Source organism: Papaver somniferum, chromosome 7 (genome assembly GCF_003573695.1).
Source record: "Papaver somniferum cultivar HN1 chromosome 7, ASM357369v1, whole genome shotgun sequence".
NCBI classification, from domain to species: domain Eukaryota; kingdom Viridiplantae; phylum Streptophyta; class Magnoliopsida; order Ranunculales; family Papaveraceae; genus Papaver; species Papaver somniferum.
The window spans coordinates 212464460-212488455 of NC_039364.1; the positions used below are offsets into that span (position 1 = coordinate 212464460).

Sequence of the window (23996 nt, forward strand, 5' to 3'; positions counted from 1 at the left end):
TAGTCGCTGGGGAGTTTAAAAAAATCTCTTGAACTCCCTGTTAGTCATAAAACCCTACAATACTAGGGAGTTGGTTGCTTTGGGGAGTTCGAAGGAGTTTTTAGTGTAATTTGGTCTCACAACAAATCTCTCAAAAGAGTAGATATTTGGGAAGGAGTTTGGTGCGTAGAAAACCATAGGAGAAAGAAGAGGAAACGTTTTTTTCCAGGTATTTTTTCTTCTTCTTTGATCTCCATGATTGTTTATAATAGTTTGATTTGTGTACTATTTTGATTGTTTTTCATATCTTTGATCTCCATGATTGTTTATTTTGATTGTGTGTATAGTTTTTTTTTGTGGGTACTCTCTCTCAGTCAAAACCCTAATTTGTGGTTCAAAAGATCTTGGTAAGAAATTGCATGATTTGATTATAATGATATCTTTAAATTCAACCGTTGGAATATGATGAAATTTGAGTATGTCGTAGTTTAGCTTGTTATAGAAGTACAGTAAAATTTTCACGCGGATCATGTCACTTTGCTACTGCAAAGCTTGCACAATATATGACTATGGTCTTCTGAGTTTAAATACCGAATAGGGGACTGATTCCTATTTATCTCATTCTCCGCTTATTGGACAAAGCTGAAATTTTAGTATGATATTTGTATATATGAAGGTTACCTACTGTAGAAATTTCATGAAGAGGAAGAGGAAGATAGCCATCCATCAACGCTTGTAAATGACGATGAAATTTTGACACAACAAACTCAAGAACAACAACGTCAAGAAGCTAATGCATGGAGAAAGAGTATAGCAGATGATATGTGGGAAAATGTTCGTGAACAAAGGGAGTTAGAATTGTATGGAGACCGTTAAATTGAAGGGAAAAAAAATTATCTCGTTGCACAAAATAACATACTATTGATACAGAGATATGATCATTTTCATTTATTTTTTTCTTTTGATTAAAGATCAATGTTATTTGCAAATAAGGGTTTATTGTTTCTTAAAATAGAATGAGTTAGGAGTGAACTCTCTCAAACTCCCCCAAACTCCCTCTAATAAACTCTCTCAAACTCCCAACACTCCTCCAAACTCCCTGAACTCAAAAACACAAAACTCTCTCAAACTCCCTACACTCTCTCAAACTCTCTCAAAATCCCTGAGATTTAAAATACACTCAACTCCCCCGAAATCACTCGAGGACTAACCCCCTGTTAGTTACGGTTGTTGTCCAAATTTAATTACCAACCGTAACTGGTTTTACAATTGGATCTTCCCCAAATTTAACCAGTTACGGTTAGTATTCGATAACTTACGAACCGTAACTGAGAGTTACGGCTGGTCACGAGCAAAATTGTAACAGTAAGTTCTTCTGAAAATTTAAAAGTTTTGATTTTGTTACGTACTTTAGATAATTTTGAGCGAGAAAAAGCTAATGTGAACTAATTTAGAAGTATACCGGGCCACTGGAATCACTCATTTTGGTTGAGTGAATCGAAATCTAGGGTTTCACAAATATCACAAAAGTTTTTTTTTTTCTTCTCCTCTAAACTTTTTTCTTTTTAACTCTAAAAATCTGATTTTGTTTTGATTTTGAGTTAATATAAGTGAAATTAATCATTAACACTAAACTTGATTATCATCACTAAACTAGGTTATCAATAATGAGGGTTAATTTGTCATTTCCAATTTTTTGATAAGGGACACCTTGAATGATCATGCAATGATCCTTTTTGTCCTATTAGAATGACGCCCCTCTAATAAAACATGCTGCCCCTATAATAAGATTGTTCTTTTTTGTCTAGCTTTGCCTTTACTTTTTACTCTGTAATTAATGTCAGCTTTGTATTTTTGTTTCTCTTTCATTGTCGAGACATCAAAATAGATTAGGCTACTATTTGTAAGATTATATACGTCTAGATTAGGCTACTATTTGTAAGATTATATACGTCTTCCCTTCCTTGTCTTCGCAATCTACCTAAAGGTATCTTAGGATGCTCTCACAATTTTTTACTTACTAAATTTTTTTCATTTGATGGAAATAAGCTGTTAGGGCTATATATACCTCAGCCTGTCTGGAAGTTGGCCACTTGCAACTATAACCCCAGCATCGACGGACGATGGAACAAATACATGTACTCAACCACTAGGAAATGCAGTCAGTTTTCAAGCTTTTCTTTTCTTTTTCCTTAAGAGTTGAACATGTGCATATATACTCCTCAAATTATAGGTCTTATTCATTGATTAGTTTATCATAGATTGGGGGATCTTTTTTGAAACACACATAGTTTGTATCCAGCAACACAGCTATACACAATGACCAAATAAAGTAAAATAAAAGTACAGGCGACAGATCACCAAACCTTTTTTTCTTCATAATAAGGTGCGTGTATAATCCTGCGCATCTATAATCATGTTTATGTTCGTTATGTAGGTGTTTTAAAATAAAATGCTTTTCAATGATATAAAAATTTATGAATATCCGTGGTATAGTTTGAGAGATAAATCATTTCTAAATTATACTAGGTCAATTAATAGTGGGACGGAGGGAGTACCCGTTTGGAACGAGTCTCATAGGTTTATCAATCCATCAGTAAATTGATTCAATACATCTCACTGATATTAATATAATAAGTTTTTCATGAAAACAAAAAATGCAAAAGTTGGGCTCGTACAACACTCTGGACCTTCAGTAGGGTCCAGAACCAGGCCTGGTGTAGCAGGTGATGATCATTTTCCACCAAATACCTGGAGCGAACATGATCATGGAGATCCGGTGAGCAAAGTAGAATATGCCCCGTGGAAGGTTTAGTTATGGAAGTAGAAATAAAGATAGAGAATAAGGTGCTGGTTACTTACCCCGGCCAAGACATCTCTAGACATTCGAAGTTTGGTCTGGGCTGAATCATCCTTAACTGGCCTTGTCTGTTGGAATTGGCGAATTACTTTTGGTTCTTGCTGATCCACTTGGGGATCTGAATTTATCTCCGAGCCTTGTTCTTGGACCTTCTGCTTCTGCATAATGTTTTTAGCATAAACAGATTTCAGTCATCAAAAATAAAATCAGGTTTCTGGCTTTCTCCATTATTATGTCGGAACTATAAAAACTCATTTTTATAGTTCATATTCTTCTTATTGTATCACGTAAATGATGTCATTCTTTACACAAACAAGTTTCTTCAACTTCCAAAACCCACAATTGACTGATGTATTCTGTAATCTCCTTGTACCCCAACTCATAATTGTTAACTAAATTCTTATATGGGTGTTCTCTTTGCAACTTGCAAGAAGATGGTACTTATGCTATAGAATGGAGGAAGAATTGACTAAAATTAGAACTACAGCTACGAAGTGAGACATGCTTATCATAAGAAATAAATTAAGAAAACGGAGGATGAGATACATTGAAGTTTGCTGAAAATAACTTGCAAGTTGATAGAACCACGTGATTGGCATATTTCAAGAGGAAAACTAAGTCAAGTAACTAATATTTCACAGCGAAGAAGAAACAACAGTAGTGAGTTTCAGGGCATAGATCAATGAATAATGATTAAAAGCATGCGGATTTTTTTTTTAAGGATTTTGTGTATGAGATTACGTACCTTTTTCATCCGTTCTTCTATGGCAGTCAGGCCTTTAGACTTATCAACCTTGTCCATGTAGAAATTCCGTTCCCTCTTGGCAGCAGATATTTCCAAAGTTAATTTCTGCTCCCTAAGAGCATGCTTGTAAGCTAGATTAACAAATGCAACAAAAATATTTTAATATTAACATTTAAACAGATCTTCTCATCACTTGTCAAAATTCATTGTTGCTTACCGATTTCTTCCGTAAGATCCTCCCACTTAAATTTACTTAGATACTTGATATTCCATATGTCATAAAAGAACGATGATTTTTTCCTCCCACCTACAAAATTTGCAGCAACACAAATATACATCAGATTGATTAACCACTCATTGCAGTATACTTATATAACACGGTTTAAACTGGCATACCCATTTGTTCCCCATTTAACATTTCAGCAATCCTCTTTGCAACTCTTTTATTCGTAAATTCAACCCACCTACAAACATGACATTATGTCACAATTATAACCCGTAACTGACAAAAATAACTTCGGCATATCCTACTGCGAAATGTGCATTCTACTCGCAGTAATAAGAAAAACTCTTAAAGCATGCATTACATACCCTTCTGAAAAGCCTTGACCTCGAAAATCACCAGCTTTCTTGCGATTTACTTGCTGAGGTAACTGCTTCGTTTCAGGCACAAGGTAAATCCTATCAATTTCTCCATACTGAGAAAGAACTTGGCGTAGCTTTACTGGGTCCATTTGAGGAGGTATCCTACTCATATAACAAACTCCACGGTTCCGTGCCTTCTTAGCTTCTTTTAACAATAGTTTCTTCCGTTTCTTTTTCTGAGATTCGGCTTTTTCATCATTTGATATGATTATATCTGCATTTCCTATCTCTGGTAAACTAGAGTCACTTTGATCTTCTCGCTCTTCGGACATCATCTACTCAAGTACAATGAGGAGTGACAACTTCAGAACTTGACTAACAAAAATGAAAGAAATAGAAAACCCTTAATCCGTATTGGGCTGGTAAGCTATGAGTATGATTACAATTGAAACAATTTGTCAATGTATTCTCAAGAACATGAAGTTGGAATCGCTAGTAATCGCGGAAACTCCCCTCCTTAGCCGTGCATAGATTCCGACCCTGAATTGGTCGTGGTTCGATTACCACGAACAATAAAATCAAAGAGAGGGAAACTCCCCTCCTTGGCGGTGCATAGATTCCGACCCCGAACTGCTGCTTCCGTACTAGTTACATCGAAACCGGTGTCTATAAAATCAAAGAGAGGGAGAGGTTTGCTTACCGATGAAGCTGCAACGGTGGTGCTGTGATAGTTTCCTCGCGGCGCGGCAGAGAGAAACTTTTAGAGAAGTTTTATATATTCTTCTATCAACTGGATCATAAAATCAGCATTACAGTCCTGAAAGTGACCTTTGGTTCAGGAATAAAGTAGAAAATTCCAGGTAACTAAACATCTAAATACAATACATAAGATTTTAAGTTGAACTCGTGAAAAGATGGCAGTATTGGCAACAACCAACACTATAATGAAAGAGAGGCAAACAAACACATGGTATAGCTTGATCATTTATCTGTTTCGAGTAAGACGCACTTGATAACTACTGAGAAATAATTACATTCTTTTGTTTTTTAGGGGTCTTAGCTAATAGTGTGTAGAGTTCAACTTGTTGGCAAAACACTCTGAACACAAGAAAACAAGCTATATATGGAGGCTTAAAACTAAGAAATCTAAACACCAAGGAATTGCTTAAACTTCATAGTTCAGTTTATGGATCTAGACTCGTGCTGACAACTTACACGCCCCATCTAAATTGACTACACTTCGATACCATATTGAAAATTCAGAAACTTAAATATCCATTAATTATTGTCCGTTAATGCACCTTGTAGAAACGTTATGAACTCGTTCTATTATTGACACGATAATACTCCGGAGATGTATGAGCATCGTATTAAGCTAGTGTTGCTCGTACAGAGCTCCTAAAGCTCTCATGTATATCAGTGAAGCAAGACCATTTAGTTACATGAACTGACTCTCAATCATTATCATTCTTACTTCATATTACAAGTAAGGATTGGCTTCAATGATTAGCAAAGCCAAAATCGATTCACCCATCTTGAAAGATTAAAGTACTGATGATAAATGTGACCCGACCCTAATACCTAAAACTTCTTATAAATCAACTTCCAGTACATCAAAAGTCCTAACACAAAATAAGTAAATGCAATCAAATAACAGAACTAAACCACAATCACATGAAAAGGAGAATCGAGTCTCTCTTCTCAAAGCCCAGCGATATCAGAACAATCCTTCCCAATTCATCACAATTCACAGAGTAAAAAATGAATAGTATAGGATACAAAAACACACTTCAATGATTAACCATAGAAATAAATTAAAGAACGAGTTTCAGTAATATAGCATCAAAACGGACAAAGAAATACCTGGTGTAAGAGAATAGAAGATGAGAACCAACCCTAATCCCGAATTCGTGGCTGCAGGAGTGAAGTCTTTTAATCTTGAAACCAAAAATGGAGCTAGTTAGTATGTTTTAAAGAAGGGGAAATTAGGCTCAGGCCCAACCCATGGATAACCCATAATATGAGGCCCTTAATTAAAAAAAGTTTAAATCTAGGCCCCGAGTTTTTAAAAGACCTTGATACCCTTATGCATATTGTCAAGCCCATAATTAAATAAAATTTAAATCTAGGCCCAAAATTATTAAATCTAGGCCCGAAATTATCAAAATACAGTGCGAAGGTGTAAACAGAAGTTACACATGCATATGGCATGTGTAACCAGAAGTTACACATCCTTATGATATGTGTAATGCAAAGTTACACTTGTATATATATGCAAATAAATAGACATCAAAAAAAAACACAAAAAAAAAAGTTATTACTTTAATATTCATTTACAATAATTTCTTAGCATGTGTAACTAGAAGTTACACACACATCTGTTTAGTGTAATTGAGAGTTACATATGTGTCTATCTAGTGTAACTGAGAGTTACACATGCATCTGACTTGTGTATTCAGCGTCAACTCCAGTTCCAGCGAGACCATTACCACGTTTAAGCAATTAGCTTTTATGAAGTTATCTAAAACCTGAAATATAACAACAAGCAATCAGTATTTATACGATTAAAATGAACAGTACATAAAACAATGTATATTTCAGTTTCACAAGCATCTGACTAGTGTAGCTAGCGGTTACACATGCATCTGAATTGTGTAACTGAGAGTTACACATGCATATAACATGTGTAACTAGGAGATACACATTCATCTGGCTAGTGTAGCTAGCAGTTACACATGCATATGACTAGTGTAACTAGGAGTTACACATACATATTGATATGTGTACCCAAAATCAGTATGTGTAAGTAAAAGTTACACATCTAAGTAGAAACTACACATCTAATTTGCATGTGTAACTGGTATCTACACATCTAATTAGCATGTGTAACTAATAGTTACACATGCATCTCACTTGTGTAACTAAGAGTTACACATGTATCTAATCAGTCTAATAATCAGTATTATCCTACCATTCTGTAATCTGGACATAATGCATCATTATTATACATTGTTTGAGGCATGTAATTGAGATCTAAAATGTGGTTTTCAAGAATTATCATCTCATATGAAGGACAAATGATTAAGTCAACAGGGTTGAGCTTTTACCTCTGAGGTGGCAACGACACACTATTCCCAGATATATGAATCCCATGCTTCTTATAAAACAATTCATCACCCTGAAAATTGCAGCACAGTAGTCAGTACCAGACAATACAAGATCCCTAAAATTTTCAAAGTGAAAACCAAAATCAATATCCGAATGTAAAAGCAATTCAGCACAAGAAACATATTCATCAAGCTCGCAAATGGAAATCAAAACATGTATGCAACATATAATGCGCATCAGAAACTCTTGGCGGCATATTATCCATCAAAATTTAACAGCAAAAAGTATATAACAAAGGCATATCCTCACCTTAGCTCCAACTCCAACACCACCACCGGCTCCAAAACCTGCACATATACCACCACCGCCACTTATTAGCCAGAGGAGATCCTTCATACAAAGAATTTCACTAACACAATAATGTTACTCAAGATGAACACGCTAACTGAAACAGATCCTGCACATATACCACCACCATATGTTTCACTGTCTGAAATTCAGCATAGTTAACAACAAACTATGAAGCCACGCATGTAATATCTTGACTCTTAACTACCACACTGTAAAACAAGTTTCATATGTGTAACTAAGAGTTACACATGCTATATGCATGTGTAACTAGAAGTTACACATTCATATGACTTATGTACTAGGAGTTAAACATCCGCATATTAAGGGTTACAGAGCTAATCCCAATGAAGAATAAGAAATGCATGACCAGGCTTAGTTATCGCAGAATTATTAACCTTGGGAAGCTCTATAAGCTTAATGAGACATAACTTACACCATAAACACCATAAACATTAACACTAGCTCTCTCCCTATCTTGTATTACCATGTGAATACCAGCACTAGGTCCAAATAAAAACATCCTCTCTAAAATTAACATAACCATCACCATGAATTACTTCAACAGCTACACAGACACAAGTGTTCAAGGCCATGTTCAATATGCAGTCACCAAAAGCTTTAAATGTAAATTTTTTTTTGCATATGTTGCAACTAGTTACATCCTATGTTACTGTAACATCATTTATAACCAAAACAGACATGCAATCATAGTGTGTTAAACCGTTCTTATCTCCTATGCGATACAAATCCTCCTATTCAACCAAAATACTGAAAAACTTTGCATAAGCAAACAGTTTTTGAGCAGCACAAACCTCATATGAACGTTGTTTCCCAGCAACCAAAAGTTACACCTGCACTTCGATGCAACATTCATTTTCACAAGTAAAACAAAATTTGCAAAATACATGCTATAGCACACAACAGTTCAGAACAATCCCATCAGTTTTTTACACCAAACACCATAACTGGACATATCACATTCCTTATGAACACTAACCTGATCCCAAAAAAATTTCTACCACATATACATGGATATAACACATACATTTTCCCAAAATTTCACAGCAACGTAACGGTTGGAATTTTAATTATAACTGATTCTCTATGTTTTTCTCAGGCTGGATTCCTACGGACACATCTGACAAAGTCAGTTGGTTGGAGTACTTCTGAACTCCAATTCAAGTGAAATTTTTACAGCGAACTCTTCACCTAAATGGGTTACTTCCATTAAAATTTCAAAGAATTCTATGTAGTATAACTAAAGAATTTCAGGTTTTCAGAACTGTTGAATTACAAAAAACCTACAGAAACAGTCTCTGAAACACAGGAGTTTAAGTGACGTCTCCTGGTCTGATCCTTCTTAATTTTTGGTCGAGTTGTGACAACACAGTAACGTATAACATATTAAAAAATCACAAATATCCGATGGTTGGATCTCAGTTTAAGAATCAATCAGTAACTAACTTTTCAGGTGCCAGGAAATAATACTTAATACGAATTTAACCTAAAATCTCCACTTCCTGACCTATTTTTTTTTTAAAGAAAGAACAATTGAATCTTACACACTAACAGTAGTACTTGATAAAAGCAAGAAATAACTTGCCTTTGACTTGAGCAAGCCTTGAAAATTCCTAGTTTCAGTTGAAACTAAGTCCATTCTGCAGCTTCAATTGCAACCACCTTTAGTTTTAATGCCTGAAATTCAGCATAGTCAACCACAAGCATCTCAATATTGCCTGTCAACATCCACTCCAAACAAATTCAAACTGAATTACCACCTATCCAAGCATCACCAGTAGATGAATAATCAAAAACCTACTCATCAACAACAGCAGATAGATCGAAACTAGATATAGATACATACAACGATTTTAACGAAGAACAGATCCAAAAATTTTGTTCAAATTTTTTCAAAAAATTTACATTAAAACAACCAAAGTAAGAAGATGATTGTAAATCTAATCTCTGATTTCGATTTAGATAAGATAATTGAGAAGCATCTAAAGATTTAGGTTTATAAAATCCTAATATACTTTTCTGAAGGAAAAAAATCTGAGTTAAATCAACTAAAAACTCTCAATCGAAGCATCATCAGAAAGATAGGAGGATACTTACCTGTATACTTAGCTTGTTGATGAATTTGTATTGAAGCTGCAGATCAACTATTGAATAAAACCTAATCGGAAATGATTTCTACTGCTTCGAATCGACTGAAAGTTAGATTCGATTCAAAATCTATTAAATCGATACAAAGACTGATTCGTATTAGTAGATTAACTGATGATTACCTGCAAAATCTATCAAATCGTCTCGTCTTCTTCTTCACAGATCTAAAATCGCAGGAGCAGAGAGAGAAAGAGAATGCAGAAGAGAGAGAAAGAGAAATGGGAAATGAAAATATCTACTGAGATTTCTCTTGTATATATAGTGAAGGGTAGTATTGTCGTTATCAAAATTCATAATAATTAATTATGGGCCAGATCTGAAGAAAATTTGATATTTTGGGCCTAGTAATATCATTTTATGAAAGTATGGAGTTGACAATGTATGATCCATTTGGTGGGGCTTCAAAATACTGAACCCATATAGTAGGGGGTTCTAGTATTTTTCACTTTAAAGAATTGGGGAAACTTAGGCTAAGACCTCGCCTATGGGTTATCCATGATATGAGGCCCTTACTTAAAAGATTTTTTAAATCTAGGCCCGAATTATTAAAACACGTTCATATTTTCATGTATATTGTAAGGACAATTCCGGTATTAACATTAAGCCCCAAATTAAACAAAATTTAAATTCAAATTATTAAAACTAGATAGTGGAGCACGGGATCAAATTCATCATCCCAAATAAAAATTAAGTTGCACTAATTAACGTGAGGACCAAGCTAAGCTTTCAATGCGCTTTCAACTTAATTTTTGTTAGTACTGTAAAAATATGTTCTTGTGCTTGATGTACTGTAAAAATATGGTTAATATTTGTACTGCTTGACGCGCGTCACGCACCATATTGATTCGCACAAAGCAATTGATGTTATAAATGTGGCAGTATATTGTAACTATTAAGTCTCTCGATTTTTGGTCGCTTTTGGTTTATGTTATACTTGTGATATTATTCAGAAATACAATGTTGAGTCAACCAATAAACATCTTGTTAGAACTACCAATTCATGCTATGCTCATTTATATAAGTTTACATATTAACATTCGGTATGACCTTGAAGTATCTGGACAACCTTTTTACTAATCTATAGGTTCGTATTTGTATATACGTCTAACCTTTGATGTTTCCAAAGAAGACATTACTTGTTGCTTGAAACATAGCAGAAGATTCGGCACACACACTAACCCATTTTAGTTGGCGGCGGTGCTTTCCATGGATTCAGTTTCCCGGATTGGAGCATATTCAAAGAAAAACCTTTTCACTGTTAAACTTTTCCATTTCTTCACATTGCTTGCTGCTCATTTGCCATAGGAGAAAGTCCGCAAACATAGAACTGTCGTGGGCAACCTGTTGCCTAAAACAAACAAATTGTTAACGTACGCCGGACATGATGCCAGAAGGATGCTAAATCATCCTTAAAGGCTACTCCTTTTTTGAGATTGCTTGCAAGCAGGGTATATTAGAAGAAGAAAAAAACCATAAATGGATCTGTAGGATCTCATTCAAGGGGAAGCAAAGACCTGCAAGAAATTTAGATCTTCAAGGGAGCATCTTAACATGCAACACAGTCCCATGAATTTAAAGGCGAAATTTGCTGATTTTGGTTCTCATGTTAGAAAGGCAGAACTCCCACGATTTATAAAGGGGATACCAGTTTTGGCGGGGATAATATCAATGGATATAGGACAAACAAATTTTAACAGATCCTGGCAGTTTGATCAATTAATTGGTGTTCATTGGTCGTTAGCAATATTTGTTCGAAACAATTTATTGTTCAAGAACTATTTTTGTGTCATACGGATCATTTGAAAATTGACCAAGCAATGATATTTATATTTATGACAAATTGGAATGTTTCAACATCAAAAGAGAGCTTCTCAAAACTACAGAAAATTGGACTCACGGTAGGTTGACGAACCATCTCGCAAACCATAGATATCTAAAGTTCGGAATATAGGTAGGTTCACGAACCCAGATCGTGAACTCTAGAGTTCCGAATGGGACAATTCACGAACTGTGGTGATATGAATTTGTGAATAGCCAATCGTTCACGAACCGTAGACATCCGAGTTCGGGAATAGCTTAACGGTTCACAAACCGTAGCGCCTTGAGTTCACGAACCATCTCACAAACCGTCATAGTACGTATTAGAAGATGCTCAAAGACAATTTTTATAAATATATTTAGCATTGCTATGACTCTCATAAACCTCTAGGACATTTATGATCACTAAAACATGCACCTTGTGTATGTGCATCAAGATTCAAGTCTTAAGTGTTTCAATGAACACAATATTGTTAACTAGTTCAAGGAATATTTAAGAACTATCGTTATACACGGTTCCAGTATAAGGATCGTAGTGTATATTCTTCTATGTGATTTCAAGACAAACTTCTCACATGCTTACCTGAAAACCTAACTAAAGTTTCATCTAAACAGAGAAAGTGTTTGCTTGAATCTCAAGTTATCTTAGCTTGAAATCTATAAATAGAGAGACTCATTCAATTTGGAAATTCAATCCCTGACACTTATGTGTCCTAGTTGATTGCTAGAGTCGTCCTCTATAAACCTAGGTTTCCTCTAAGAAACATAATTAGGTCTACGACTGAAAGACTTCACTTAGGGATTCGTGAAGCCAGGTCCGACTATCTTTACCTTGATATTTCGTTTATCCTGATCTTATTCTTTTTTTTTATCGAGGTTTTAGTAATCTCTTTTAGGAGCAAGATAGATAGAAATCACAAAGTTCTCTTCGTCTCAGACTTTGTGATACCTCAAGATAAATATCTGAAAACTATTCTTAATTGATTAGTTCACTATTGTTCTTGAGAGGTGTCTAAAAATCCAGGCTTCTCAACTAATTGAGTGTAAGTGTTCCGGATTTATGAGGTATGCTAGCTTTGTCTATTGCAAACGGATTTCCAAGCCTTGATCTATTCTAAAGAGAAATCAAATAGGCGTATCTGTTAGATCCAGATTGGTATCAAAAGTCTTCACTTCGGCTGAAGCAACTCTTAGGATGTAAAGGACGTCAGCTAAGGGAATCAACTTGCAAGGTTCAAGAGACATAAGGAGCACGACTGCATCTGAATTTCTTGGGGGATGAATTCGTTCTCAACTACATTCCAGTACGAAGTGTGATAGTAGGCTAGTGTCTGTAACGGCTTAATATAGTTCGGTGTTCAAATCTAAACAAAGTCCCAAGGTTTTTTTTCCTGCAGTTGTAGTTTCCTCGTTAACAAAACTTCTGGTGTCTTTTGTGTTTTCCTTTTCAGCATTATATTGTTATTTACTTTATAATAAGACTATTACAAATAGTACGTAATCAATCAAGTAGATACGTCCATATTAACTGTGATCGATTACGAGACTCGTGCTTGTAGAATTCGTATTTTGAAAGATAGATAACATGTTTCATACTTGGAAAAATTCCGATTTGGTTATTTGGATACAACTAGATTGATATTGGATATTGACTTTTGAGATCGTCCAAGTACTCTTCTAAACAATCAGGTGCACAGACTATATTGTCTAGACTTTCTAATTGAGAAGAGATATAGATATAAACTCTTTATACATATTTTTCAAGGATCATTAAGCTGGTCTACTTGCAATTGTATTGTGTTTTATCCATACAGGTTTCTGAATGAAGAGTTGGTGGTTACTTGGTACCCTCTCCCTTCATCTAGGTTTCTGCAGATGTATGCATAATTATACGCTAGTGTAAACTAAAAAAATTTAAAAATGAAAATTATACAGTCATACGGGTATTCTTTTTTCCAGATATCGGAAAGAGCTTTCGAATATATAAAGTTTACGAATTTTGAACGAGTGGCTCGAAAGATAAAAACATATTTAATTTTTTTAATATAATTTAAAATTGTTGGTAACATCATGAGTCACTGGTGGCTCTCTAAAAGAGTCACAGAAATGATACCTGCAAGTGCACAGGGTCTGTTGTAGTGAGTGTGCAAATACAGGTCGAATCCACAGGGACTAGGGTGTGTATTGAAATTCTCCTAAGCTACTCTCTAAGTGCAAGACAGTGAAGTAAAGAGCCAAAGAAACAAAGTAAAACAGTGGCAGTGATGGAAAGAGTGCATTGAATAAAAGAAGCAAAGAAGATCAAAGTAAACAGTTGTGGTAACACTACTAGGGTCTTGAATCCACCTTCTTAATCCTATGCTAAGGCAATATTTATTCAAATTATGTTCTTGTTCCTTTCCAGAGAAAACTACAAAGAATGATTTATCAGTTAATCTTCCTAACTCACCCCTAGCATAGGCTGTCTTCTTACAGCACAACCTATCACAGGATAATTTGGTTCAATTAGCTAACTCTCATTCCTTTCTCAATTAAGCACAGTTCTTATTCTATGGTGGGATCTCAAATGGATAACTTATCAACCAACTTCACTAATTCCCCCTAGCATAAACTGTCTTCTTACAGTACAGCTTATCACAGGTTCATTTGATCAATGTAGCTAACTAGCATCCCTAAAGTTATGAAGCATTATAAGAACAATAATATGAACTTGAATTATCTTAACATGTGATTAAGGGTTTCATCTAAACCCTAGCAGATTAATTTAGAACATAATGAAATTAAATGACAATGGAATTGAAATTTTTTAAAACATTGAACTAAACTTGAACTGAAATTAAATTCTAAAATGAACTGAAATTTACAAAACAATTTAAACTAAGAACTAACCCTTGAGGCACTGGCTATTCCAGTCCTCTTGGGTGAAGCACTGGCTAGCCCAGGCATCTCTTCTAACACACACCCACACATCATATTTATAGTTACAAGCTTCAATTAGGGTTCTACACAAGTTTTCCCCAAATCCCCAAATACAGCAGAAATTAGGGTTACTGATTTACCTAATTTGATGGGATGATTCGTTCCCATGTCTTCGACCCATCTTTCCTCTGCTATTCCTTCTCCATCTCCTGTTCCAACTGCTCCTCTAGCTCGAGCTATTTTATCAATTTCTCTTCTTTCCTGTCTCTGAAACCCTAGGCGAGAAATTGGTATGATAGCTGGCTAAAAAGAAGGGGAAATAGATGGGGTTTCGTTAGGTAATAGCCATGATGGCTTTTGGTGGTGGTTGTGGCAGTTGAGGAAGGTGGTGGTGATGATGGTGGTGCGGCAGGGTATGGTGGTGTTGCAGAGGGTGAGGGAGAAAGAGAAGAAGTCGATGGAAAATGGATTGGGGTGCGTTTGTTTTGGGTATAGGGTATTTGGTACTCGGGTGTTGAGCGGGTTTAGCAATTGTTGATGAACAACGAGGATGAGACGTTGGATGCGAAGATGATGGATCGATCTAACGGCGAGACAGAAGGAAGCGAGGAGCGACCGTTGGATGCGGAAGTACAACGAAATTGACGGCTCAAGATGGAGTTAGGTGCTGTAGTGTTAGACAGGAGCTTCAGACTTTGATGTACTGACTATGCTGCGACCGTAGGATGCTGAGATGATCCAATGTGATGGCTAGAAAGAGAAACGAGTATGGATATAGGAAATGGATTTGGGTGAGAGTTTTGGGCCTTGGGTATGCCAAACCCATATCTTTTCTAAGAACAATTCTTCCTCTTCAAGCCCACTTCTAGCCTTTTGGTCTTGTGCACAACATTCTTCGCGGCTTCCTTGTGTGATTCCTCTTGGCTTCCATCACTTTTCTGCTCTTTTCCGCTCCGCAATTCATCCAAACTTTATTTGGTACCTAAAAATGCAAAATTAATTAACAAAAATATTTATTCTTGAAAACAATGAAAATACAGAATATGGGTTAAAATGGAGAATTAGAGCAAAAAAGATGAGTTAAATGCCAAGAAAAATATATATAAATATGCACTTTTTAGCACTCATCAAATACCCCCAAACCTGAATTTTACTTGTCCTCAAGTAAAACAAAACTAAGGAAATCCTAACTATACCACTGTTGCTGGTCTCTCGAATGCATTTAGCGTATGCACTAAGCCTTTTAAACCACTAAGTGTCCCTAGTGGACGAGTGAAGTCTCGTGAAGGTTTGCTTAGAACGTACCTACAAAGTTCTAGGCCAAAATATAAGCTCAGATTCCATGAAATGTGACATGTGCAAGACAGTAGAAGCTCACAGCAAAATGGAGATGTCAATCTAGCTATCAAAGGCACAATCCTAGAACTGATAACAACTAAAGACACGTGATGAGAGTGTAAAGTGTATCTACACATGTTTCTAGAATGACCTGAAGTTATGACTACTAATCACCAAGAGATAGTTTTTAGGCTAAGAACCGAATTCTAAGCCAAGCTAGCTGTCCGGCTTTACGAGAATTGTGAATGTTCACCCAATGAGTTGGTGATATTTCAGTTTACCCGCGTTATACATCGATGGCTACACCCTCCTTGCTTATTACAAGACTATTTACAACAAAAAGATGACTCTTTACATGACTCTTATTTACATTGATTACTCTCTTTTATTTTTGGAACAAGAGAGAACTATTATCTTTAACATGACAAAACATGGAATAAATAAATACTTGATATTTTTTATTTATTTTTTTTGATATTTATTTTTTTTGATATTTTTTTGATTTTTCTGAATTTTTCTGATTTATTTTTATTTTTATTTTGAAGAATTCAAAATAACTTTGATCTCTACAACATAGTGACACTTTTGATACATGAACAAAAAGAAAAACATAATTACATGACTCTTAGCAAGAGGTGGCCCTTATCGAATGCATCCGGTCAAATTCTATGGTTGCTTTTCTTAACGTATCCTCCAACTTCTATCCCAGCCAACCAAAGAACAAGCTAGTCAAATCTCATTCAGTATTCTAAAGTGATTGGCAATCTAACTTCCTATCAAACACCTTGAAGATCGAGGCTATACATGTATTGGTAGATTGTGCGTGTGCAAGTTTCTTATCACATGTGAATTGTGCTAGAATCATGGTGCCTAAATATCTAGACTAAGAATCCTTATGTTTACATACATGCACAAAAGTCAACATTTCAAGGTAAATGAGCTCCATTTTTATGATTTTTTTTAATTTTTTTTTTTTTTCAATTTTTCAATTTTTTCAAAAAGAAGGAGTTATGTTTTCAATTATAGCATGATATCGTGGTACCTACTTTTCACCCCTAAACCTAAACTAAACATTGTCCTCAATGTTTCTAAAGATAAACATATTCATAACTTGGACATATCGGAAAAACATGTTGAGTTTTGAGAGAAAGGAAGGAGAATACCCGATTTGACGAAAGAAATAAACGAACTTCATTATTCATGGTTAGAATCCAACGTATTCAGCCGCGATCGCCATGGGGTAGTAAGATATAAAGAAAAAGAAACTAAAAACTACCTACCGGATTATGTACAAAAAATTCACTATATACATAAAGTCTAAAGAGTTGAGGATCAACCCAAAAGACAAAGTGTTGAAACATAGAAAGTTTCAAAACACTAAAATTGGACTTAAATGGGAGTGAGAGTGAAAACCCGAATGAATCACCCCTAAACCTAAATTGTTCAACAGGTTTACTTTTAAGCACAAAATCTTTTAATTTTAGGGGTTCATGATTCAAAAGGTCTAACTCATAATGGACTGTTTTCGGGATGGGCAAAGAAATGCATTCCAACTGTGGCTCTTTAAAAGTGTTATATTTTGAAGCAAAATAGTCCAAGAGGACTTGAGATGCACACAGTTCCAATCCTAGATTGGGAATTTTCAGAAAAGTTGGTTTAGAATTTTTGTTGCAAACCAAATCTAGGTTGGGTGGAATAATCTCAATTTGAGATTTAGGTAAGAAAGTGGGTGCATCTAAATTATTTTCATGGGTACGATCAATAGTACCAACACATACTTTCCCTAAATCAGAAACAGGTAAAACATGCTCACATTCATCGAACAAAACATCAAGACCTAAATCAGTATCATGATTGTTCGAAGTACTCAAATCATCACCGGAAGAAATAACATTTTGTGACTTAGGCAAGGAATCAGACACATCAAATTTGTCCTCATGCATAATAAAATTAGTGTCTACAGAAGATTCAATTATTCCTATGTCATGTTCATCTTCACAGAAGAATTGTACAAGCCCCATATTAGAATCAAAATCATATGAATTACAATGAGTATCAGAAGAAACAACATTCATGAAGGTTGAGGTTGAGAAGCCATATGTTATTGAACCAAAAGGTTCCACAATATTTTCAGCAAAAACATGTTCTTCTAACATATCATTATCATCATAATCATCATCATGGTAACATGCATATTGGTCCTCATTAAAAGTGGTGGTGTCCTTAGTCGATTCATGTTCCTCTAAATCAGGTTCATATTCAATATCATTTAGATGAATGGGACTGGACACTTCATTAGGGACAACATGCATTTCCTCATGAATTTCCTCCTTTTGTAGTTGAAGCAAAATCTGATCTAACTTCGCCTGAATGCGTGATATAGTTCTACAGAATTTTGCTCACCGAGTCTGAGAGCTTCTACGGTGGAGTCTAAATTCATGGGAGTACAAAATTCTTCATGTTCAAATTGTGGTGAATGGTACATGTGTGCATGGTCATTAGGGTTTACAAAATATTGATCGCAACCTTCGAAAGGTTGATTATGGTCCCAATGACTACCAGCCTCACAATTTTGGGCATTTCATAATTTGGATTTTCATGGTATCCCCTAGATTTCCTAAATTCATGCAAAACATAGCAATATTCATCAGGGTGGTCTAAACCACCACAAAAGGTACAAACATGCATATTAGGTTGGCTAGGTTGATACATGGGTGAATAGTTATACGGGTTTGCATATTGAGGCTCATGACCTTGAAAAGGTCCATAATTATAATCCCTATAACTATTGACATCATGGTCTGTGGGAGGCTCATAAGGTGAATCTTGCCCGTAAGCATCTCTAATAGATTTATTCCCAGAGGCAGACCAAAATCCAGACATGTCTTTGTTTTATGAAATAATCACACAAATCACAAAAAAGTAAGGCCCATACTTTGAGAAAAAAGCAAGCCCATAATTTGATTTTTTTTTTTTTTTTAAAGGGAGATGATAAAAATTTGGTTTAATTGGGAGCAATTTTGGTTTTAATTTTGGGAGCAAAAATTTGGTTTTTGAAATTAGGAGCAATTTTTTTTTTTTTTTGTTGGGTTTTGAAGCCCAATTTTAGTTTAAAAGAAACTACAAGCCTAACAAACAACTAAATTACAAGCCCAAATAAAGAAAGAAATAAAAATAAAACTAATTATTACAAACCCACAAAAAAAAGAAAATAAAAATAAAACTAAAATTATTACAATCCCAAATAAAAAAAATAAATAAAAGAAATAAAATTAAAATAATTATTACATGCCCAAAAAGATAATTACAATTACAAGCCCAAAAGAGAATAACAATACAAACCAAAAAAATTACAAGCCCAAAAAATTTGGGTTTGGGTTTAGGCTTACCTTCTTGGAGGGAAGCCCAGTTGGGCTTTTATCCCTTTTCTTAAGTTGCACAAGCCCAGTTGGGCTTTGGATCTTCCTAAACTTTTGTTGGAGAGGCCCAGTTGGGCTTTGGCTTTCCTTTGGCTTTACAACAGAAACCCAGTTGGGTCAACCCAACAGCACCAGGCAGCTTGGAGAAGGCAGCACCAGCAAGAATGGCTAGCTGTACCAGGTTCACTCCAACTGCACCAGGGCATCCTAGCAGGCAGCAGTACAACAACAACAAGTAGCAGCAGGGCTACACAGCGCTCAGCAGCAGCGGGTGAGAACAATATGCAAAACAGCAGCACCATGCAGCCAGCAACAACAGCAAGTCAGGCAGCAACAGGCCAGCAGCAAGGTGGCAAGCCCAATGGTACCTGCACTCAACAGAGATGATCAGTCTCTTTGAAGAAAAGTGAGGCAAAAGCAAGGGAAGAATGAAATAATGAATATGCAGTGCAAGATGCAAAAATGCAAGATGATGCAAATATGAAGATGAAGATGCAATGATTACAGCTAAATGCAGATGATCATGCAGGAGATGCAAAACTACAGTTGCATGCTAAGTTACAGCTAAAGAAGCTAAAACAGTTATACTAAGTTACACTAAACAAGCTAAGTTACAGCTAAGTTTGAAAACAGAAAAGCAAGAGCACAATTTTTTTTTTTTACTACACAGCACCAGTCCCCGGCAACGGCGCCAAAAACTTGGTGGCTCTCTAAAAGAGTCACAGAAATGATACCTGCAAGTGCACAGGGTCTGTTGTAGTGAGTGTGCAAATACAGGTCGAATCCACAGGGACTAGGGTGTATATTGAAATTCTCCTAAGCTACTCTCTAAGTGCAAGGGAGTGAAGTAAAGAGCCAAAGAAACAAAGTAAAACAGTGGCAGTGATGGAAAGAGTGCATTGAATAAAAGAAGCAAAGAAGATCAAAGTAAACAGTTGTGGTAACACTACTAGGGTCTTGAATCCACCTTCTTAATCCTATGCTAAGGCAATATTTATTCAAATTATGTTCTTGTTCCTTTCCAGAGAAAACTACAAAGAATGATTTATCAGTTAATCTTCCTAACTCACCCCTAGCATAGGCTGTCTTCTTACAGCACAACCTATCACAGGCTAATTTGGTTCAATTAGCTAACTCTCATTCCTTTCTCAATTAAGCACAGTTCTTATTCTATGGTGGGATCTCAAATGGATAACTTATCAACCAACTTCACTAATTCCCCCCTAGCATAAACTGTCTTCTTACGGTACAGCTTATCACAGGTTCATTTGATCAATGTAGCTAACTAGCATCCCTAAAGTTATGAAGCATTATAAGAACAATAATATGAACTTGAATTATCTTAACATGTGATTAAGGGTTTCATCTAAACCCTAGCAGATTAATTTAGAACATAATGAAATTAAATGACAATGGAATTGAAATTGTTTAAAACATTGAACTAAACTTGAACTGAAATTAAATTCTAAAATGAACTGAAATTTACAAAACAATTTAAACTAAGAACTAACCCTTGAGGCACTGGCTATTCCAGTCCTCTTGGGTGAAGCACTGGCTAGCCCAGGCATCTCTTCTAACACACACCCACACATCATATTTATAGTTACAAGCTTCAATTAGGGTTCTACACAAGTTTTCCCCAAATCCCCAAAAACAGCAGAAATTAGGGTTACTGATTTACCTAATTTGATGGGATGATTCGTTCCCATGTCTTCGACCCATCCTTCCTCTGCTCTTCCTTCTCCATCTCCTGTTCCAACTGCTCCTCTAGCTCGAGCTATTTTATCAATTTCTCTTCTTTCCTGTCTCTGAAACCCTAAGAGAGAAATTGGTTTGATAGCTGGCTAGAAAGAAGGGGAAATAGATGGGGTTTCGTTAGGTAATAGCCATGATGGCTTTTGGTGGTGGTTTTGGCAGTTGAGGAAGGTGGTGGTGATGATGGTGGTGCGGCAGGGTATGGTGGTGTTGCAGAGGGTGAGGGAGAAAGAGAAGAAGTCGATGGAAAATGGATTGGGGTGCGTTTGTTTTGGGTATAGGGTATTTGGTACTCGGGTGTTGAGCGGGTTTAGCAATTGTTGATGAACATCGAGGATGAGACGTTGGATGCGAAGATGATGGATCGATCTAACGGCGAGACAGAAGGAAGCGAGGAGCGAACGTTGGATGCGGAAGTACAACGAAACTGACGGCTCAAGATGGAGTTAGGTGTTGTAGTGTTAGACAGGAGCTTCAGACTTTGATGTACTGACTATGCTGCGACCGTAGGATGCTGAGATGATCCAATGTGATGGCTAGAAAGAGAAACGAGTATGGATATAGGAAATGGATTTGGGTGAGAGTTTTGGGCCTTGGGTATGCCAAACCCATATCTTTTCTAAGAACAATTCTTCCTCTTCAAGCCCACTTCTAGCCTTTTGGTCTTGTGCACAACATTCTTCGCGGCTTCCTTGTGTGATTCCTCTTGGCTTCCATCACTTTTCTGCTCTTTTCCGCTCCGCAATTCATCCAAACTTTATTTGGTACCTAAAAATGCAAAATTAATTAACAAAAATATTTATTCTTGAAAACAATGAAAATACAGAATATGGGTTAAAATGGAGAATTAGAGCACAAAAGATGAGTTAAATGCCAAGAAAAATATATATAAATATGCACTTTTTAGCACTCATCAGTCACTCTAGGCTAAACTGTAAACATTTGAACTAAAATGTAAATCAAGAAGGTTATTTATGTACTTTCAATATTTCAAATAAATAAAGGACTAATTTATACCTAGTTGAATGGGTCAAGACTAACTAGTCTATTTGGATGAGATTTTGGGCTGAACCGTATTTTTCTAAATAATATATGATTAATGAATTCACAAATATACTAATATCACCACGCTAATAATGGTATTCCCTTTATAAATCGTGAAAATGAGGGTCCAAAAAATAAAAATAATAACAACATAATCAATGACATTGAAGATACCTATAAAGGGGTAACCATGTAAGGTCCAAGGACAAGAATTAGATTGTCGTACAAGCTTATCACCCAAAGAGTCTCCTTGTTGTAAATGGGTTTTTTTGATAAAAGAGGTGAACCTCATACAATGTATTAACAAAGCCGATAATGAAAATCGGAAACATTACAAAGATTTTTCAAAATCAAACTAATATATCTCCACCAATTCTTAACTAACAATCCTGACATTACAAACATAAATTCCATATCAGAATTCCATAAGGGCCAAATTAGTTTTGAAACAAAACTAAAGTGTATCACTGCACAAAGCAGTGACTGGATCAGATCCAACCACTATCTTCAAGAACATGTAAGCATAACTTACATGACCTCAGGTTATCAAAGTAAGAGTTTCCTAATGAAACAAAGTAGCAAAATCTAAAGTTTCCTAATGAAACAAAGTAGCAGTATCTAAAGTTGGAAACAATGTAACAATGTCTTGAGTAACAATGGAGTTCTAAATCGATCTTTAGACGTCTGAATTGGGTTGAATCGGCATTCGAGTCTTAGTAAGATCTGAATTTGATGAAGTTATATATGATCCTGGTCTTGTTGCCATCTTTGTTTCTATTGCTAAGATTGAAGTTGTTCTTGCTGCTGATGAAGATGATTCTTCTCCAAAGGGAAAACAAGATCTTGAGAAAAATTATTAAACTTTTTGAACAAACTCAAAATTAAAGCAAAACCCAAACTCAATTACTAAAACCTAAATCTGTTACCGAAATTCGATTAGGAAAGATAAATCCAACCCTTAACAAGAAACGATAAAAGAGAAAGGAAAATGACGGATAAGATACCAATCGAAAAATCTATCATATCTAACAAGAATACAAAGATGACAAAGCATGATTTAGAGAGGAAATAGGAGGACTTTTGGTGGTGATTGGCCCAAATTTCCTCCCATGTGAGCAGATCTGAGCTGGCGGCAAGTTTGGATTTGGTTTTTTCGGTTATCGCAGGAGCAAAGAGAGAGGAGAGGTTAATAATTGGCTTTTGTTATTTTTTTTATTTTTATTTTTGTAAATGAGTTGTAAATAACATTTGATGACATTGCTAAAATGGTCTTCAATACTCACTTTTATTCATGCACTGTCCTACATAATGAGACATCGGCTTTCTTTACAGATATGCAGGGCATTGAGGAGATACTATATCGTGGAGGGCTGCAGATTTGAATAGCGAAATTCAATCAAAGTTGAACTTTTTCAGATCAAAAACTCGGTGCGTTTGGCATGGAGGGAGTTGAGGGTGGAGTTCGGTCAACTGATGTAGTCAAGGGTGGAATTCGAATATTGAGTGTTTGGCATGGAGTGAGTTCCAATTCTAGGTAGTTGAAACTACATTATAGTGGAAAATCAAATAACACCTCCCCCGATGGAATTTCAAACTCCATCCTTTCAACTCTTCCGGTTGACCATATTGGCATTTTGTTTTTTATTTTTATTTTCTTAATTCAACAATATTTGATTTCTAACAATTATATTATTTTAATGATTAATATACATATATGTTTTTTAGTATTACCTTAATAATATTATTTTAGTATTATTATTATTCTAATTAAAAAATCTTAATTATGGCTTTTCATTAAAATTATATTTACTTAACATATAATTTAATATATTTGAGTATATAAATTGAGTTTCGTCTCATATTTAAAAATAAAAAGTAATATTTAATAAAAATAATAATAATTATTATT

At 35.4% G+C, this 23996-nt stretch overlaps 1 protein-coding gene across 3 annotated transcripts; it reads right to left on the reverse strand.

Annotated features, from left to right (window-relative positions):
• Positions 1 to 2472: 2472 nt before the first annotated feature.
• LOC113299500 (pre-rRNA-processing protein ESF2-like) lies at positions 2473 to 6107 on the reverse strand. Of its 3 annotated transcripts, none has more exons than XM_026548520.1 (8): positions 6033 to 6107; positions 4870 to 4986; positions 4176 to 4504; positions 3981 to 4048; positions 3802 to 3891; positions 3585 to 3715; positions 2842 to 2997; positions 2473 to 2730 (listed from the first exon to the last, which is right to left on the reverse strand). In XM_026548520.1, exons 3-8 carry the CDS (start codon positions 4502 to 4504, stop codon positions 2713 to 2715), a joined length of 792 nt encoding a protein of 263 aa, XP_026404305.1. In that variant the 5' UTR covers positions 4870 to 4986; positions 6033 to 6107; the 3' UTR covers positions 2473 to 2712. The 3 variants fall into 3 exon arrangements, with proteins under 3 accessions (XP_026404305.1, XP_026404307.1, XP_026404306.1); XM_026548522.1 differs by having other exon boundaries at positions 4176 to 4544; XM_026548521.1 differs by having other exon boundaries at positions 4870 to 4959; positions 6033 to 6101.
• Between the last annotated feature and the right edge of the window lie 17889 nt (positions 6108 to 23996).

Excerpts from the sequence above, each read along its gene's own strand:
- LOC113299500 (XM_026548520.1), bottom strand. The coding sequence starts at position 4,504 with ATGATGTCCGAAGAGCGAGAAGATCAAAGTGACTCTAGTTTACCAGAG. Across the intron at positions 3,892-3,980 it reads GTTAAATGGGGAACAAATGG|GTGGGAGGAAAAAATCATCG; the intron begins GTATGCCAGTTT and ends CAAATTTTGTAG. Across the intron at positions 3,716-3,801 it reads GGATCTTACGGAAGAAATCG|CTTACAAGCATGCTCTTAGG; the intron begins GTAAGCAACAAT and ends TTGTTAATCTAG.